The sequence below is a fragment of the Choloepus didactylus genome, chromosome 4 (genome assembly GCF_015220235.1).
Source record: "Choloepus didactylus isolate mChoDid1 chromosome 4, mChoDid1.pri, whole genome shotgun sequence".
In the NCBI taxonomy this organism is placed as follows: domain Eukaryota; kingdom Metazoa; phylum Chordata; class Mammalia; order Pilosa; family Megalonychidae; genus Choloepus; species Choloepus didactylus.
The window spans coordinates 58,046,044-58,066,253 of NC_051310.1; the positions used below are offsets into that span (position 1 = coordinate 58,046,044).

At 36.7% G+C, this 20,210-nt stretch overlaps 1 protein-coding gene across 1 annotated transcript in view; it reads right to left on the bottom strand.

The window, feature by feature from the left end:
- CGRRF1 (cell growth regulator with ring finger domain 1) overlaps window positions 1-20,210 on the bottom strand; it is a 60,393-nt gene that overhangs the window by 9,311 nt on the left and 30,872 nt on the right. Inside the window, exons 3-4 of the mRNA XM_037832672.1 lie at window positions 1,867-2,044; window positions 1,566-1,713 (exon numbers count right to left, since the gene is read on the bottom strand). Of these exons, the coding sequence (XP_037688600.1) occupies window positions 1,566-1,713; window positions 1,867-2,044 (326 nt within the window). The remainder of the gene's footprint in view (window positions 1-1,565; window positions 1,714-1,866; window positions 2,045-20,210) is intronic.

The following is a 20,210-nucleotide window of genomic DNA, read 5'->3' on the forward strand; positions in this document are numbered from 1 at the left end:
ACATTTACCATATTTTATTTATCCTTTCATCTGCTGATGGGCACTTTGGTTATTTCTACTTTCGGACTATGTGAATAATGCTGCTATAACCATCAGTGTGCAAATATCTGTTTTGAATCCTTGTTTTCCATTCTTCTGGGTATATGACTAGAAGTGTGATTGCCAAGTCATGTGGTAAAGTTCTATGTTTAACTTTGAGGAAGTACAAAACTATTTTCCACAGCAGCTGTACCATTTTACATTCCCACCAACAATGTATGAGGGAGAAAGGGAAGGGGGGAGAGGGAAGGAAGGGAGGGAGGGAAAGAAAAAAAAGGGGAGAACCAGAAGACCCCCAGGCAACCTACTTCATGCACATGCACCTTAGAAGGATCTGTGCTGTCAAGCTCTAGGAGGCTTGCAAACATTGCTCGATATGACTCTTAATTGGAAAAAGCAAGCAGAGTACAGCTCAAAGGAATTTCAATTTGATAAGATTAAAAAAAAAACAACCCCTAAAACCAGAAAAACTTAACGTCTAACGAGCAGGGTCTAGATTTCCCAATAAAAGTCTTCTTCCAAAGCTCAATGTCTGCTTATTTTGGGAAGACATCCTGATTGAGGAAGGGGTACTGGTGCAAGATTCAGAAGTCCTGGAGTCAAGCCCTGGTTTCATCTCTTATCACCTAAATAACTGGCATTTGTCTTCTCAATGTTTTACTCTAGATAACAAGGATATTTGCCCTCACACACAAAGTTCTTGAAAGAAGCAAGTAAGTTAATACTTGTAAATGCACTTTGTATATTACAAAGCATCATAAAAAAGTGTTACATCTTTATTAATTACATATCTATATCAAGCAATTCAGAAAAGAAGTAGTAAACTATTTATAAAGACATTCTTTCCACAATACAATTTTATCAAAAGTTTATTTTACATATAAGCTTCTACTATACTTCAGAGAATTGTCAGAGCTTGGGTTGTCTTAGATCTCTAAGAAGGTTTTATATTCCTAATAGGGATAAGCCCACAAACTGAAGAAATAACACATAATGAGAAAAGGAGATAATAATTACTGAAAATACAAGGACCAGGCATATATAAGATCCAGATGCAGCAGGGGCTATGATGGAAACAAAGTGACTGCAAGCAAGCAGAGAAGACAGTTTGGATACTGTGTTAAAACTGAGTACTTTAGATCTTTACAATGCTTATTGATACAGTGCTAAAAATGTTAAAAATAAACATGCTTCCCAACTGACTTTTCCTATATAGCAAACATGACAGAATACAGAGTTATGAAATTAATGTAATTCAACCATATTAGGTCTTTCATTTTAAAAATAGTCATATTCCTTTGAACTATAATGAAAAAAACAAGCCATACTCCGAAGGAGCTGTCACAGGTATGAATAAAAATCATACAATGGTACTTCCCATGTATACATTTTTCAAGGGAATTGTGTTCAGGCCAAATGTGTATATTCAGAAATTAAAAAAAGACTTTTTCCTACTTCATCAAATAAATAAAAACCATGATCCAAAGCACTTGAAGGTGATGCTTTTAGAATGTTAAATCACTTACAATATCATAAATTTCTCGGTCATCCTCATCAGCTAAGGTCAACAATGCCACCAATGGATAGCGGGATCTGGGCACTGTCCCAAAGTCTTCAATTTTGGTATCTTTTGGTAACTGGCAATATATTTCTTCTTTGCTGTCCTTTTTAATACTTTTCAAAAATGTAAAGGTAAATAGTCTTTATAGCCAAAGGAACAATAATATACTAAAAATGATCAATAATAACTAATACTTTATTTTATCCAGAAAAGTTTTAATGTCCAAAATTTTCATTTGCTAATGGGTATATCAGATAAAAGGATACAAATACTGTTCTTGATGGAGATATTCACTATATAGAGCATTTTCTGATGCTTGGGGAGTGTTTATTCTGAAGCAATAAACGTGCTTCTGCAGAGCTTCATATAACTTTTGAACACTGCACCCCCAGTAGCAAGTAAGGAGGCTATCTTCAAGGCAATCTGTTGTCAAGGTTATGCCAGCTGTAAAAAACAAAACAGAAAATGAGAGAATTACCTAATGTAATCTCTAATACAATTATACACGGTGAATAAAAAGGCTTCCTTTTGGATGCTGGCCAGGCTGATGGCAGTTGAAGGAACTTGTATAGTGTACATGCCTATAAATGAAGGAACTGACCTCTAAAGCAAGAGACATAAAAATCTCAATGTCTATACAATTTTTGAGCTCTATCAATAAACTCTTTCTTGGGGGATTATCTATATACATTTAAACTTGGAAGTTACCAATTTTAAAAAATGGGGGCTGAAGGGTCTATTGATGACTGCAAGACTTTTTCCATATAACTTTTAAAAACTGAAATATTGTTCATTATTCATGATCTACCATTTTAATAGTAGCAACAAGAAACGGTACAGCAGAGTAGACCTGTCTCCAATAGTGGATACACACAACCCAAAGGGTCCAAAGACAATCACTGGGGTGGGAAAAATACTTAAAAGAAACTGAACTTTATTAATAGTAATACACATACTGACAACATTAACATATACTCTTGTCACACAGTTAATGTCCCAGGTGATATGCAAATAACCTAAGGCATATCAGAATATCTGTATCTACCACTATGAAATGATATTCAGAATATATTGTTAAATGAAAAAAACAAGGTAGAAAAAAGTATGTAAACTATGTTACTGGCTATCTCAAGAGGAATATACCCATATATATGGGTTGTTTATATTAAAAAGAACAGTGGAAGGATAAGCCATAAAACAACAACAACAAAAAAACCTCAACTTAAAGTTTACTTGCTTTATAAAGAGTTCCAAAGATTCAGTCCTGCAAAAAAGACTTGTTTACAGACTTTGTGTTATTTGAATGAAAGTGTCAGAGATCAATGGCAATTGGATATTAATCAGACTTTAAAATAGTAAGTCTGAAATTAATAAATTATGAAAAAACCATATAATCTATAAAACTCTTCTAAAATCTTTCATAAATTTGTTTATTATATAAACAGAGAAGAGTCTGTATGGATTTACATCATGTTCTGATGATTGGTCAACTATCCCTGTGCAAAATTATTCTCCCTTTAGTTTTTCCCTTCATTTGCAAAGAGAGTTCCCATTATTATGTTCTTAGTCTTCTAAAATTCAGTGCACACACAATACCATCTCAGAGCAACAGCATGAACAGAATTGGGACATAGGTATAAACGAGAAAAGTCAAAATCAAAATTAAGTGAAGCAGCATGAGTGTGATTTCTTTCACCCTACCCTTATCCAGTCTGGCTGTAACAGCCAAATAAAGCAGAGTGTAAGACACAACCTTGCAGAAAACTGAAAAAAAAGTAAGAATTATAATCAAATCGGTTGAGCCTTTTTAAAAAAGAGAAACAATGGGGCAGAAAAGCCACAAAACTTCTGGAGAAAGATGCCCAGTAAGAGAAAAATTAATATACAATGAGACCAGGCATAAGGATAATAAAACTGGAAAATTGGGACAAGAAAATTTCAAGTTGCAGAGAATGGAGGTTCACAAACACCTCTAAAATAGTTAGATATTGCTATAATAAAAATTAAAAAAAAACAACCATAAGACTATACAACACAAAGAGTGAACCCTATTGTAAATGATGGACTATAGTTAATAATAAAAACAATTGTAAAAATGTTCTTTCATGAATTTAACAAATGTACCACACTAATGCAAGGTGTTAATAGGGTGGTATGTGGGAGCTCTGTATTTTATGCATGACTTTTCTGTAAACCTACAGCTTCTCTAATTAAAAAAAAAAAAGCCGTTTGTGTTATTTTGCCTAACCCCGTTGTTTTATATTAGCTCTTACCAGGGTGAATAACCTAAAATACAAGGAAGCTGTTTTCAAAAGGAAGAATTTCTGAACTGAATTAATTCATCTCAATATATACTGGGTACCTACTTTCAATTTCATTAAAGCCTTTATATTGGGGACATGCAAACATCATAAATCTAAGTACAATATCATTACATAACACACTAAAAAAATCCTTACAACCTACCCTTAGTAAACAAAACTATATGACTAAGATTAAAACTGATTCTCTGGTTTATTTTCAAGTAAATCCTGTCTCCATATGTTCTCCTTCTCCTGCTATGTGCCAGGCACTGTGGGGACAGTGGTAAAAAAGACCTGGGTTTTTCAACTATCAACATAGCAAATGAAATAACTTTTTAAAATGTCACAGTCATTGCTCAGAATATTATTTCAGTGTCTTATTTCATATCTTTAATGACACCTACTTTTCCATGGTCTTAAACAAATGAATTTTGTTTTGCTCTATACAGCCCCCCACCAATATCCATCTCCTTATTACCCCATAAGACAGATTATGAAATGATATGCATTAGTATATTTAAAATTAAAATATTTCAATAAACATGTCGTAAGTCATACATTTAAAATTTTTTTCACATACTGAAATAATGATTAGACACCAGTGTGTAGGCATAGCTGAAAGGTCTTCTATTGACTGGACATTTTTTCAAATTTGCTTCCAACATTTGCAGGACTGGCTCAGTTTGACCATATTTCTGCCTGAGAGGCAGACTGCTGGATTTCCTCACACTCTCTAGCTCACAAATGCCCTGTGTTTTCTCACAATTTATCAGCTCTTCCTACTTTCTCAGTAACTTTCCAGAATTGCAGAACTGACCTACATGAAGAACTGCTTTGTGCTGGTAGACTTCTTTATTGGCAGTGCCTCCACAAGAAACAGATGTGACATTGTAGTAGGTCTAAAACCATGGCCACAGAAGTGAGAGATCGTTGAAATACCACTGTTCTGCATACTTTAATCAGGCATATACACCCTTATAGTCTCATAAACAAGTTAGTTTCTCTGAGTTATACCTTAAAATTGGTCTTCCCAAGTAAAATCTAGGGTAATTGCATAATATTTACAGTTAAAGAGGAAGAATAAAACATTTTGTACTTTTCCCTTGTCAATCAAGATTTAAAGTTAATCATATTGACTAAGCAAACTGGATTTGACAAGTGATTAGATCCTAGAAGTTAGAGGAAGAAGGATAACTAGACAAGGATATTCACACAAGCCAAAGGAACGGGGTAACAAGGAGGGAATGGTCAACTCATTAAATACTACAAAGAGAGCAGAAACTCGGACCTAAAAAGCACCCAGTGGATTTTTAAAAAACTGTTTATTTTGAAGCAATTTCAAATTTCCATGAAAATTGCAAAAATAATTTTTAAAAGTGAGATCTCCAATATAGCCCCTACCCAGATTTACCAAATTTTAACATTCTGCTATATTTCCTATATTATTCTTTCTATCTATCTATCTTTTATTTATTTATTTATTTGTTTGTTTGTTTGTTTATTGCCGAGGACAACATTTTATTTAATGTTAGTACAATTACCAACCACATTTTACAATTGAGGAAACTGAGGCAACACATGATAAAGAAACTTGTCTGTGACCACAGAGCTGGTACTTGCCCTCAGGTCTGTCTGGCTCATGTTACAGCCACTCTACTGCACCACCTCCCAAGGACATGGCACAGGGTGTCTCCCACAGGGAGCACCAATCCCATCCTGAGTGCCAGGAACCAGGCAAATGGGGAACCGAAAACAAGGTTTGCCTTGAAGACCAAGCCACCAGTGGCTTCCCTATGCTGGGGACAGCACACACAGAGGCAAGCTGGAGAGACTGCAAAGAAAATTCAAGAGAATGTAAGGAAAACATGACAAATAGAAATTGTGTGGTGAGAGGAGGGAAGGATCACCTGGAAACTGAGAAGGCTTTAGTCTGTATATGCTCAAGGAATGAGTTCTTAGTGATGGTGACAACAAAGCTTTCTTAAGAGATGGAAGGTGCCTTTTACTAAAGGAGAAAGTAAACATTACTTAGGACAAATCTCTCAACATACCTTAATGTTTATAAAGGAGACAGAGGGAGAGGCCAGGAAAGAACAGATTTCCCAGGGGAGGAAACTGCAATGAGAACAAATAATTTGGATCAAGGCAGAACATGTTTGTACAAAAAGAATACCCAACGACTCAGAAAACTCTAAGGATAAGAAAGGATTTTATAGCGCAGGAACCCCTACAAGATTTATTTTAGGCTGTTTTTGAAGCAGTAAATGTAGTTGAATGCCAAGCCAGGAAACTATGAACTAATACTATTACCCACAGGTTTTGATGCTTGCAGTCTTTTCCCAAATTCAGAATAAATACTTCAAAATTAGAAAGAGCTTTAACCTCTAACAATAGAGGAATGGTTAAGTACATTATGACACATGGTAGGAGATGGAATAGTATACAGCATTTAAAATGGGTGCAGATGAAAACACGTAATGACCCAGGATAATACTGATTGATTAGGGGAAAAAAATAAAGCAGGATACAAAAGATGAATACTTAAAACTATGTGAAAAATATGTATATTCTTTTTTTTAATTATACTCACTTCTATTGAAATATATTCACATACCATACAATCATCCATGGTATACAATTAAATGTTCACAGTACCATAATATAGTCATGCATTCATCACCCCAATCTATTTCTTGAACATTTTCCTTACATCAGAAAGAATCAGAATAAGAACAAAAAATAAAAGTAAAAAAAGGACACCCAAATCACCCCCCCATCCCACCCTATTTTTCATTCAGTTTTTGTCCCCATTTTTCTACACATTCATCCATACACTGGATAAAGGGAGTGCGATCCACAAGGTTTTCAGAATCACGCTGCTAGCCCGTGTAAGCTACATTGTTATACAATCGTCTTCAAGACTCCAGACTACTGAGTTGGAGTCTGATAGTTTCAGGTACTTACTTCTAGCTATTCCAATACAGAAAAACCTAAAAGGTGTTATCTATATAGTGCATAAGAATGTCCACCAGAGTGACCTCTCGACTCCATGTGAAATCTTTCTGCAACTGAAACTTCATTTCATTTCATTTTGCATCCCCCTTTTGGTCAAGAAGATATTCTCAATCCCACGATGCTGGGTCCAGATTCATCCCCGGGAGTCATATCCTGCATTGCCAGGGAGATTTACACCCCTGGGAGTCAGGTCTCACAGAGGAAGGAGGGCAGCAAGTTCACCTGCGGAGGTGGCTTAGTTAGAGAGAGAGAGAGGGGGCCACATCTGAGCAACAAAGAGGTACTCAGGGGGAGACTCTTAGGCACAATTATATGCAGGTTTAGCCTCTCCGTTGCAGTAACGAGCTTTATAATGGCAAGTCCCATGATAGAGGGCTCAGCACATCAAACCGCCAGTCCTCAATGTCTGTGACAGCATCAGCATCAGTCCAGGTGAGGAAGTCCAACTCTTCTGCATTTTCCCCCAGTTCCTCAGGGGGGATCTGCAAATATATTTTTATTCTCTGTCCAACTAACTTACTTGGGGATGTGTCACTGTTTCACTCTAACCTATACAAACCTACCCTATCTCACTTCCTATTTAAAGTTCTATGTAATTATGGTGTTTGAACAAACTGACTAGAGTTACACTATTTAGAAAATATAGCTCCTGCACCAGATAGACATCTCTTCCCTTGGTCTTACATGGAAGTTGAAGTTTTAAAACACAGTCAGTTCCAACCTTTACCCTTTGGCCTGATTTGCCCTAGTCTTAACCAGATCTGCTTCATTTGTATCACTAATTGAAGTCTGGGCTCTTTTTCAGCTTTTATTTTTTTAAAAAAACAATTGATGTATGTGCACTAATACTGACATTCATATCTGCCAAGCTCTAGCTCCAAGTATCAGGTGTCACAGAGACACCCAATGTTCCAGAGACCGATCAGGTTATACACTAAGGGATCAGCATCTCAAAGTTTGGAGATAGCCATTACAATTCAGGAATAGATTTGACTGCTGTTAACAGCTTACAATCTAGGGACCATTACAATAATCATTCCCCTCTTAGGCTGTGTTCTAAGATTCAATTCTGAGTTTACACATTGTAGTTAGTCCATATTGTTGAGGCATTATAATATTTGCCTTTATTTCTGACATACTTCACTCAAAATGCTGTCTGGGTACAGGATCCATTCACCTCCTTCCATGTCTCAAAGCTTCACTCCTTCTCGTGGTTGCTAAATATTCTATTCTATGCATACACCACAGTTCACCATTCTGTTCCTCAGTCTATGTACCCTTAGGCCACCTCTGCCCATTGCAAATCATGAATACTGCCTCCATGAACACCAGTGTGCAAATGTCCATTCATGTCTTTGCTCTCAGATCTTCCAACTACATACCCCATAATGAAGTTGCAGGACCTTATGGCACCCACATACTTAGCTTTTTGTGGAACCACAACACTGACCTCCTGAAAGGCTACACCATTCTGCTTCCTCATCAAGAGTAGATAGGTACATCCCTCTCTCCATGTTTTCTCCAAGACTTTACTCCTATTTACAGTTTTTCCTACAATTTTAGAGTTATATTCACAAACCATACATTTATCCACAGTGTACAGTCAGCTGTTCATGGTATCATCATAAAGTTGTACAATTATCACCACAATCAGCATTTGAATATATTGATTACTACAAAAAAGTTTTTTTTTAAGCAAATAATAAAAAAGATGATAAAAAGAAAAATAACATGTCATACAATACAATATAATAGTAAGGATAGAAAACACCACTACTACCAAGAATCTCATATCCCTCCCTTATATCCCCCTCCCATACACACTTAGCTTTGGAATATTGCCTTTGTTACATTTAATGGAAGCATATTACAATGCTATTGTTGACCACAACTCCCATTTACTTTATGTTTTTTCCCAAATACCATCCCTTTTTAAACACTCTGTATGGTTGACATTCATTTGTTCTCCCACTTGTAAAAACATTTTTATATTTGTACATTTAGTAACAGTCATTGGCCACTCCTGTTTTTGCCAAGTTATACAGTCCCAGTCTTCATCATCTATCTTTACTTCTGGTGTCATACATTCTCCTATCCCACCTCTTTCAGCTTTACTCACAGACATCTTTGTTCAGTGTATTTACAATACCGTGCTACCATCACACAGTATTATGCTATCTATTTCTGGATCTATACAATCAATCCTGCTAAACATTCTGTAGTCCTTCAGCATCAAATGCCCAATCTCTACCCCCTTTCTTTCTCTTGATAGCCTGGCTTCTCAGCTTTTAACTCTCAAAGTTTGTTCATTAATGTTTGTTCATATTAGTGAGACCATACAGTATCTGTCCTTTTGTTTCTGGCTAACTTCACTCAACAAATAGTCCTCAAGGTTCATCCACCTTACTATATGTTCCATGTCTTTGTTCTGCCTTACAGCTGCATAATATTCCATCACGTGTATATACCACAGTTTGTTTATCCACTCGTCTATTGAAGGACATGTGGGCTCTTTCCATCTCTTGGAAATCGTGAATAATGCCACAATAAACATCAGTTTACAAATGTCTGTTTGTGTCTTCACTTTCAGTTCCTCTGAGTATACACCTACCAATGGAATAGCTGGGTCATAGGGCAGATCTATACTTAGCTTCGTGAGGAACCACCACACTGTCTTCCAGAGTGGTTGCACCATTCTACATTTCCTACCAACAATGAATTAGTGTGCCTCTTTCTCCACATCCTCTCCAGCTCTTGTAATTTTCTGGTTTTTTTTTTTTGGATAATGGCCACTCTGGTAGGTGTGAGATGATATCTCATTGTGGTTTTGATTTTCATTTCCCTAATAGCCAGTGAAGTTGAGCATTTTTTCATATGTTTTTGAGCCATTTGTGTTTCCTCTTCGGAAAAGTGTCTGTTCATGTCTTTTGTCCATTTTTAAATTGGATTGTTTGTCTTTCTGTTGTTGAGTTGCAGGATCCCTTTATATATTCAGGATATTAAACCCTTATTTGATATGTGGTTTCCAAATACCATCTCCCATTCCGTAGGTTGCCTATTTACTTTTTGGACAAAGTCCTTTGTGTACAAAAGTGTTTAATTTTGAGGAGATCCTATTTCTCTATTTGTTCTTTGGTTGCTCGTGCCTTGGGTGTGAGGTCTAGGAAACCACCACCTCCTATTACAAGATCTTTAAGATACTGCCCTATATTTTCTTCTAAGAGTCTTATGGTCTTTATGCTAATGTTTAGGTCTTTGATCCATTTCGAGTTAATTTTTGTATAAGGTCTGAGTCCTCCTTCATTCTTTTGGAAATGGATATCCAGTTGTCCAAACACCATTGATTGAAGAGGCTGCTCTGTCCCAGTTGCTTTGGCTTGACTGCCTTATCAAAGATCAATTGTCTGTAGATAAGAGGGTCTTATTTCTGAACACTCAATTTGATCCACTGGTTGGTATCTCTATCCTTATGCCAGTACCATGCTGTTTTGACCACTGTAGCTTTGTAATATGTTTCAAAGTCAGGTAGTGTGAGACCTCCCACTTTGTTCCTCTTTCTCGAGATATTTTTGGCTATTTGGGGCACCTTGCCCTTCCAAATAAATTTGTTTATTGGTTTTTCTATTTCTGTAAAGTAAGTTGTCGGGATTTTAATTGGCATTGTAATGAATCAATAAATCAGTTTAGGTAAAATTGCCATCTTAACTATATTCAGTCTTCCAATCCATCAACATGGTATGTTTTTCCATTTTTCAAAGTCCTGTTCAATTTCTTTTAGCAGTTTCCTATAGTTTTCTGTGTAAAGGTCTTTTGTGTCCTTGGTTAAGTTTATTCCCAAATACTTCATTCTTTTTGTTGCTATTGTAAACGGAATTTTTTTCTTGATTTCCTCCTCTTGTTGCACATTCCCTGTGTATAGGAATACTACAGATTTTTGCATGTTGATCTTGGAGCCTGCCACTTTGCCGTATTAACTGACTAGTTCTAGTAGCTCTGCTGTAGATTTTTCTGGATTTTCTACATATAGAATCATGTCATCTTCAAAGAGTGAAAGTTTTACTTCTTCCTCTCCAATTTGCATGCCTTATATTTCTTTTTCTTGCCTACTTACTCTAACTAGCACTTCCAGCACAATGCTGAATAACAATGGTGACAGTGGGCATCCCTGTCTTGTTCCTGATCTCAGAGGGAAAGTATCCAGTCTCTCCCCATTGAGTATGATGTTAGCTGTGGGTTTTTCATATGTTGCCTTTAATACTGAGAAAGTTCCTTTCTATTACTAACCTTTGAAGTGTTTTCATCAGGAAATGATGTTGAATTTTGTCAAATGCCTTTTGTGCATCTATCGAGATGATCATGTGGTTCTTCTGCTTTGATTTATTGATGTGGTATGTTACAGTAATTGATTTTCTTGTGTTGAACCAGCCTTGCATACCTGGAATAAATCCCACCTGGTCAGGGTGTATAATTCTTTTAATGTGTTGCTGGATTCGATTTGCAAGTATTTTTTTGAGGATTTTTGCATCCATATTCATTAAAGAGATTGGTCTACAATTTTCTTTTTTTGTAGTATCTTTGATTTTAGTATTAGGGTGATGCTGGCTTCATAGAATGAATTGGGTAGCTTTCCTTCTTCAATTTTTTTGAAGAGTTTGAGCAGGATTGGTACTAATTCTTTCTTGAATGCTTGGCAGAATTCACATGTGAATCCATCTGGTCCTGGGCTTTTCCTTTTTGGGAGTTTTTTGATGACTGACTCAATCTCTTTACTTGGGATTGATTTGTTGAAGTCATCTATTTCTTCTTGGGTCAATGTTGGTTCTTTATGCTTTTCTAGGAAGTTGTCCATTTTGTCTAATTTGTCTAGTTTATTAGCATATAGTTGCTCATAGTATCTTCTCATTATCTCCTTTATTCCTGCAGGGTCAGCAGTTATGTTTCCTTTCCCGCTTCTGATTGTATTTATTTGCATCTCCTCTCTCTTTTTTTTTTTTGTTAGCCTAGTTAGTGGTCCATCAATTCTACTGATTTCCTCAAAGAACCAACTTCTGGTTTTCTTGATTCTCTCTATTGTTTTCCTGTTCTCAAATTCATTTATTTTTGCTGTAATCTTTGCTGTTTCTTCCCTTCTGTTTGCTTTGGGGTTAGTTTGCTGTTCTTTCTCTAATTCCTCCAGGTGAACAGTTAATTCTTCAATTTTTGCTCTCTCCTCTCTTTTAATATAGGCATTTAGGGCAATAAATTTCCCTCTCAGCACTGCCTTTGCTGCATCCCATAAGTTTTGATATGTTGTGTTTTCACTGTCATTTGCCTAGAGGTATTGACTAATTTCACTTGTAATTTCTTCCTTTACCAACTGGTCTTCTAAGAGGGTATTGTTTAGCCTCCATGTATTTGTGAATTTTATGTCCTTCTGCCTGTTATTTATTTCCTACTTCATTGCATTGTGGTCCAAGAAAGTGTTTTGTTTAATATCAATATTTTTAAATTTGTTGAGACTTGCTTTGTGACCCAACATGTGGTCTATCCTAGAGAATGTTTCATGAGCACTTGAGAAAAAAGTGTATCCTGCTCTCGTGGGGTGCAGTGTTCTATTTATCGCACAATTTAACATCTCCGTTTCTTTACTGATCTTCTGTCTAGATGTTCTATCCATTGATGCGATCAGTGTATTGAAGTCTCCAACTATTATTGTAGAGGTGTCTACTTAACCTTTCAGTGATCTCAGTGTTTGCCTCATGAATTTGGGGGCATTCTGGCTTGGTGCATAAATATTTATGATTGCTATGTTTTCTTGATGAATTGACCCTTTTATTAATATACAGTGTCCTTCATTGTCTCTTTTAATTCTTTTACTTTCGAAGTCTAATTTGCCTGATATTAATATAGCTACTCCCGCTTTCTTCTGGTTGTTGTTTGCGTGAAATATCTTTTTCCAGCTTTTCACTTTCAGTCTATTTTTGTCCCTGTGTCTAAAGTGAGTTTCTTGTAGACAGCATAGAGATGGGTCCTGTTTTTTAATCCATTCTGTCAGTCTGTCTTTTTATTGGGGAGTTTAATCCATTTACATTTAGTGTTATTACTGTAAGGGCAGTACTTTCTTCTACCATTTTGTCTTTGGATTTTATATGTCATATCTTATTTTCTCCTCTCTCTCCTTTTACCTTTCCTGATAATCTTCATTTCTGCACTCTTCTCCAACTCTCTCCCTCCTGTCTTTTCCTATCAGCCTGTAGCACTCCTTTTAGTATTTCTTGTAGTGTTGGTCCCTTGTTGACAAACTTTCTCAGTATCTTTTTGTCTGAAAATATTTTAATCTCTCCCTCATTTTTGAAGGACAGTTTTGCCAGGTATAGAATTCTTTGTTGGCAGTTTTTCTCTTTCAGTATCTTAAATATAACATGCCACTGTCTTCTTGCCTCTGTGGTTTCTGCGGAGAAATCTGTACATAGTCTTATGGAGCTTCCCTTGAATGTAACGGATTGCTTTTCTCTTGCTGCTTTCAGAATTCTCTCTTTGTCTTTGACATTGGACAATCTGATCAGTAAATGTCTTTGAGTAGGTCTATTAGGATTTATTCTGTTTGGGATATGCTGTACTTCTTGAATCTCTAATTTTCTTTTATAAGAGTTGGGAAATTTTCAGTGAATATTTCTTCTATTATTCTTTCTGCCCCTTTTCCCCTCTTTTCTCCTTCTGGCATACCCATAACATATATATTCATGCTTTTCATGTTGTCAACTCAGCTCCCTAAGACCCTGCTGGTATTTTTCCATTTTTTTCACCATCTGTTCTTTTGTGTTGTGAATTCAATGTCTTGTCTTCCAGTTCACTGATCATTTCTTCTGCCCATTCAAATCTACTGCTGTGTACCTCTATTGTGTTTTCCATCTCCTCCATTGTGGCCTTCATTCCCATAAGTTCTGACATTTGTTTTTTCAAGTTTACAAATTCTTCTTTATGGTTATCCAGTGTCGTCTTTATATCCTTCATCTCTTTTGCCATATCTTCCTTCAGTTCAGTGAATTGATTTAGCATTAGTTGCCTCAACTCCTGTATCTAGGTTGAACTATTAATTTGTTCCTTTGGCTGATCCCTATTTTCGTGTTTCCTAGTATGGCTTGTTATCTTAAGTTGTCTAGGCATCTGATTTTCTTGATTAGTTTATTCTGGAGCTTGTTTTCACTCTTTTACCTAAGGGTTTCTTGTTGGTTGGCTTTGTTCTCTGACCTCTGTTGTTCAGTTCAACTTATTCTAGACCTCTAACTTAGGTTCTATATAGTTGATCAGAATTTTTCATCTCTTGTTTTTCTGTTTCTTGCACTGCCTGTATGTAGCCTTTTTGTGAGAGGGCTTCCTCAGGTATGGTCAACCCCTGTCAGATTTTCCCAGTCTAGAGAGGCCCAGGTCTCATAAGGAGGGTATGGAGTTTCCCTAAGAATGAGACCCTCCTATGAGGCCTCTAGAATCGGTGCTTTTCGTCTCCTGTCCGGCAGGTGGTGCTTGCCACCCGGCAGTTCCCCCACAAGTGTAAGGAGGTATGGAGCCTTTAATTCTCTGGATGACTCTGATCCTGTCCGGGGTGTGGCTGACTGAAGCCAGAGTCTGAATTCCAGCCCCTGGGGTCTGAGTTTCCAGAAGGAGGGCTGCCAGTTGAGCTGGACCTCCCTCCACTCTTCCAATCCTAGGAACTCCAGCTGTGTCCCGGGGCACTATTCCATTCTCCCCTCTCCTCTTTGGGGCGACTCCAGCTTAATTCCTTGGTCAGCCTGAGTTGCCAATTAAAGACGGGGTAGAGAACTTCTTCAGAAGGGAATCTGGAATTCAAAGAATTTCTGGGTACTCTGTCTCCTCCCAAGACTAGCCTAGTCCTTCAACTTGGGCTCTCTGACAGAAAATAACCAAGTATGTTACTGTGCCAGTTTGAGTGTGTTGTGTCCCCCAAATGCCATTATCTTTGTAGTCTTGTGGGGCAGACGTTTTGATGCTGATTAGATTTGCTTGGAATGTGCCCCACCCAGCTGTGGGTAATGATTCTGATGAGATGTTCCCATGGAGGCGTGGCCCTGCCCATTGGGCGTGGGCCTTGATCAGTGGAGCCATATAAATGAGCTGACTCAGAGAGAAGGAACTCAGTGAGTGCAGCTGTGAGTGATGTTTTGAAAAGGAGCAAGCTTGCTAGAGAGGAATGTCCTGGGAGAAAGCCATTTTGAGGCCAGAGCTTTGGAGCGGACGCCGGCTGCCTTCCTAGCTAGCAGAGGTTTTCCGGACGCCATTGGCCATCCTCCGGTGAAGGTACCCGATTGCTGATGTGTTACCTTGGACGTTTTGTGGCCTTAAGACTGTAACTGTGTAGCGAAATAAACCCCCGTTTTATAAAAGCCTATCCATCTCTGGTGTTTTGCATTCTGCAGCATTAGCAAACTAGAACAGTTACTTTTTTAAAAAAAAAAACACAGAAAAGAAAAACAAAAAAAAAAAGGAGTCCCTTTTAAAAGCCTTTCCGCAGCCTGTTTTGTCAGTGTCAGAATAGAGCCTTTAAAGATGTACTTTGGGCTACTGTCTGATAATTACTCTCCAGCAGCTTCAATTCTGCCCCTGCCAGAGGTATTGAAATGCAAAAAGATAAGGAGTCAATGAGAAAGGACAAAATGGGGGTGGGGGGCTTTTTTGGAGCCTGGGAATGGGTGCCAGATTTTATGTGCCCCCTGCTTCTCGGAGCCCAGCCCTTCTTTAGCACCCCCAGTTCCAAAAATTACCAAATTTGTTAATTAATTCTACAACTGAGGCTGGGTTGAGCCCCCCTTCTTGCCCTCAGCAGATTGTTTTTTGGGTTATTTTATCCCCTTTCAGGGAGCCAGGAGCAAGAGAGTCCGTTGGGTCTGAGTGGGGAGGGGTACCAGACCCCTGTTGGGGAACTTACTATGTTCTCTGCGATCTCAGCTTTTCCTCCAATTCCAAACTTGTGTCCAATGTATGACTGGTTACTGGAGACCCCAAAAACACAGTTTCATATAGTTCATGGGTAATTACCAGCTGCTCTAGAGGAAAGATTAAATTCTGCACCTCACCACTCTGCCATCTTACCCTGCCCCCTCTATCATTTTTTTTTTTTAAACATTTGAGAGTAGGTTGAAAATATCATGTTCCTTTTGGCCACTTAACTCTTCAATGCATATTTCCTAAGAACAAGGATATATGCTTATGTGACCACTTTAAGAATAATTATTAAGTTCAAGAAAGTTAACATTTATATAAAGCATAGTCTATATTCCAATTTTTTTTACTTGTCCCAATAATGTTATTTTGGGCATTTTCTCCTCCACTGTTAGATCCACTCCAGGATCATGTATTGCATTTAATTGCCATTGTCTCTTTAGTTGCTTTCTCTCTTTTTCAAATTGTGGTAACATAAATAAACAAATTTTCCCATCACAATCACTCTCAAGCATACAATTCAACAGCATTCATCACATTCACAATGTGAATCGCCATTCATTACCAAATAATTTTCTTCACCCCAAACAGACACTGTCTGCATTATGCATTAATTACCCATTCTCCAGCTTGCATCTCCATCTAACATGTACTCTGTTTCTGTGAATTTGATATTCCAGGTATTTCATATAAGTAAAATCATATATTCTTTCCTTTTTGTGTCTGGCTTATTTCATTCAACATGATGCCTTCAAGGTTTACCCATGTTGTTGCGTGCATCAGAAAATTATTCCTTTCTAAGGCTGAATAATATCCATTGTATGTATATACCATATTTTGTTTTATCAATTTATCTATTGATGGTCATCTGGATGGCTTCGAACTTTTGGGATTGCTGGGTCATATGAGACCTGCCAAATATATATGAGTCCCTGCCTTCAATTCTTCTGAGTATATAATTAACAGTGGTATTGCTGGGTCATATGGTAAATTCTATCTTCCCCAGGAACTGCCAAACTGTCTTCCATGTGACCGCACCATTTTATGTTCCCAAGAGCAATAAATGAGTGTTCCTATTTCTCCACATCCTCTTCAACACTTGTAATTTTCTGTTTTTTGTTTTTTTTTTTAAATAATAGCCATTCTAGTGAGTGTAAAATGATAATCTCATTGTGGTTTGGATTTGCATTTTCCTAACAGCTAGTGATGTTGAGTATCTTTGCATGTGCTTTTTAGCCATTTGTATACCCTCTTTGGAGATATGTCTATTCAAGTCTTTTGCACATTTTAACTGTGTTGGTTGTTGTCTTCTTGTTGAGCTGTAGGTATTCATTATATATTCTGGATGTTAAACCCTTATTAGATATCCAAATATTTTCTCCCATTGAGTAGGCTGTCTTTTCACTTTTATGATAAAGATCTTTGATGCACAAAAGTTTTTAATTTTGAGGAGATCCCATTTACATATTTTTTTCTTTCATTGCCTGTACTTTGGGTGTGAAGTCTAAGAAATCACTACCTAGCACAAGATCCTAAAGATGCTTCCCAACATTTTTTTCTAGGAGTTGTATAGTCCTAGCTCTTCTATTTAGGTCATTGACTCATTCTGAGTTAACTTTTGTATTTGGTGTGAGATAGGATCCTCTTTCATTCTTTGGCATGTGGGTATCCAGTTCTCTCAGCACCATTTGGTGAAGAGAACATTCTTTCTCAACTGAGTGGACCTGGCAGCCTTGTCAAAAATCAATTGGCCACAGATGTATGGGTCTATTTCTGAGCTCTCAATTAGATTCCATCAGTTGATATTTATATCTTTGTGCCAATACTATGCTATTTTGACCACTGTAGCTTTATAACATGCTTTCAGGTCAGGAAGTATGTGTCCTCCAACTTCATTCTTCTTTTTTAAGATGTTTTTGGCTATTTGGGGCCACTTACCCTTTCATATAAATATGATAATTGGCTTTTTCATTTCTGCAAAGTAGGCTATTGGAATTTTGATTGGTATTTCGTTGAATCTGTAAAGCATTTTGGGTAGAATTGACATCTTAAAGATACTAAGTCTTCAAATCCATGAACATGGAATATTCTTCCATCATTTAGGTCTTCTTTGATTTCTTTTAGCAATGTTTTGTAGTTTTCTTTGTACAAGTACTTTATATCCTTGGTTAAATTTATTCCTAGATATTTGATTCTTGTAGTTGCTATTGTAAATGGAATTTTTTTCTTGATTTTGTCCTCAGCTTGCTCATTACTAGTGTATGGAAACACTACTTATTTTTGCATGTTGATCTTGTGCCCCACCATTTTGCAAGTATTTTGTTGAGGATTTCTGCATCTATACTCATGAGAGAAAACGGTCTGTAATTTTCTTTTGCTGAGATATTCTTATCTGGCTTTGGTATTAGGATGATGTTGGCCTCATAGAATGAGGTAGTGTTCCCTCTTTTTAAATTTTTTGGGAGAGTCTGAGCAGGAGTGGTATTAATTCTTCTTGGAATGATTGGTAGAATTCACCAATCTGGTCCTGTGCTTTTGTTTTATGGAGGTTTTTGATCACTGACTCTATCTCTTAGCTTGTAATTGTTCTGTTGAGGTCTTCTATTTCGTGTAGATTCAGTGTAGGTAGTTTGTGTATTTCTAGGAATTTGTCCATTTTCATCTTGGTTGTCTAATTTGTTGGCATACAGTTGTTCATGGTAACCTCTTATGATTCTTTTTATTTCTATGGGTCAAGAGTAATGAACCCTCTCTCATTTCTGATTTTATTTATTTGTTTCTTCTTTTTTTGTCAATCTAGCTAAGGGTTTGTCAACTTTCTTGATATTTCAAAGAACCAACTTTTGGTTTTGTTAATTCTATTGCTTTTTTATACTCAATTTCATTTATTTTTATTCTGATCTTTGTTATTTCTTTCCTGCTGCTTGCCTTGGGGTTAGTTTGCTGCTCTTTTTCTAGTTTCTCTGGGTGTGCTGTTAGGTCTTTGATTTTAGCTTTCTTCTTTTTTAATATAAATGTTTAGAGCCATAAATTTACCTCTCAGCACTGCCTTCGCTGCATCACATAAGTTTTGATATGTTGTGCTCTTATTTTTGTTCATCTCAAGATATTTACTGATTTCCTTTGCAATTTCTTCTTTGACCCACTGTTAAGTAGAGTGTTATTTAACTTCCATATATTTGTGGATTTTCACAGTTCTCCACCTGTTATTGATTTTCAGCTTCATTCCATAGTGGTCAGAGAAGATGCTTCGTATGATTTCAATCTCTCTAAATTTGAGACTTGTTTTGTGACCCAAAATGGTGTATCCTGGAGAATGATCCATATGCACTTGAGAATAATGTATATCCTGCTGGTTGGGGGTACAATGTTCAATATATGTCTGTTAGGTCTAGTTCATTTATCATAGTTTTCAAGTTCTCTGTTTCCTTATTGATCCTCTGTCTAGATGTTCTATTGATTGGTGAGAGTGGTGTATTCAAGTCTCCAACTTTTATTGCAGTGGTGTCTATTTTTCCCTTTAGTTTTGCCAGTGTTTGCCTCACGTTTTTGGAGCACCATGGTTAAAGATGCATAAATACTCATGATTGTTATTTCTTCTTGGTGGATTTCCCCTTTTATTAATATATAGTTACTTTTTTGTTTTTTATAGAAGTTTTTGACATAAAGTCTATTTTGTCTGATATTAGTATAGCTAACCCAGCTCTTTTTTGGTTACTATTTGCATAGAAAATCTTTTTCCATCCTTTGACTTTCAACCTATGTGTGTCTTTGGGTCTAAGGTGAGTTTCCTGTAAACAACAGTTGGGTCAAGCTTTTTTATCCATTCTGCCAACCTGTGTCTTTTGATTGGGAGTTTAATCCATTAACATTCAGTGTTATTACTGTAAAGGCAGTACTTGCTTCAGCCGTTTTGTCGTTTGGTTTTTATATGTCATATCTTTTCTTGCAACCTCCTTTTTAGTATAGTTGATTTTTTGTGATGTATCTGATTGATCCCTTTCTCCTTTCTGTTTCTGTATATTTTAAAAATATTCTCTTCATTGTTATCCAGGGGTTTACATTATACAACCTACATCTACAACCTACTATTGTGAAAATATACCAAGTTAGCTTTAGTAGCATACACATTCTCTGCTCCTATATTTCTGTTTCCCCTCTTTAAGGTGTTTTTGTCCCAGTTTACCACTTTGTATTTTGCATATCCATTGTCAGGAAATATGCCTTTTTCTTGTTCAAGTGTATTCTGATTCTTATAAGAATTAAAGAGTAGAACTGCATATTGAGGAATCAGTACTACTGGGTTTTGCATTTGCCCTTTTAGTTACCGTTACTGATGATCTTCATTTCTTCAA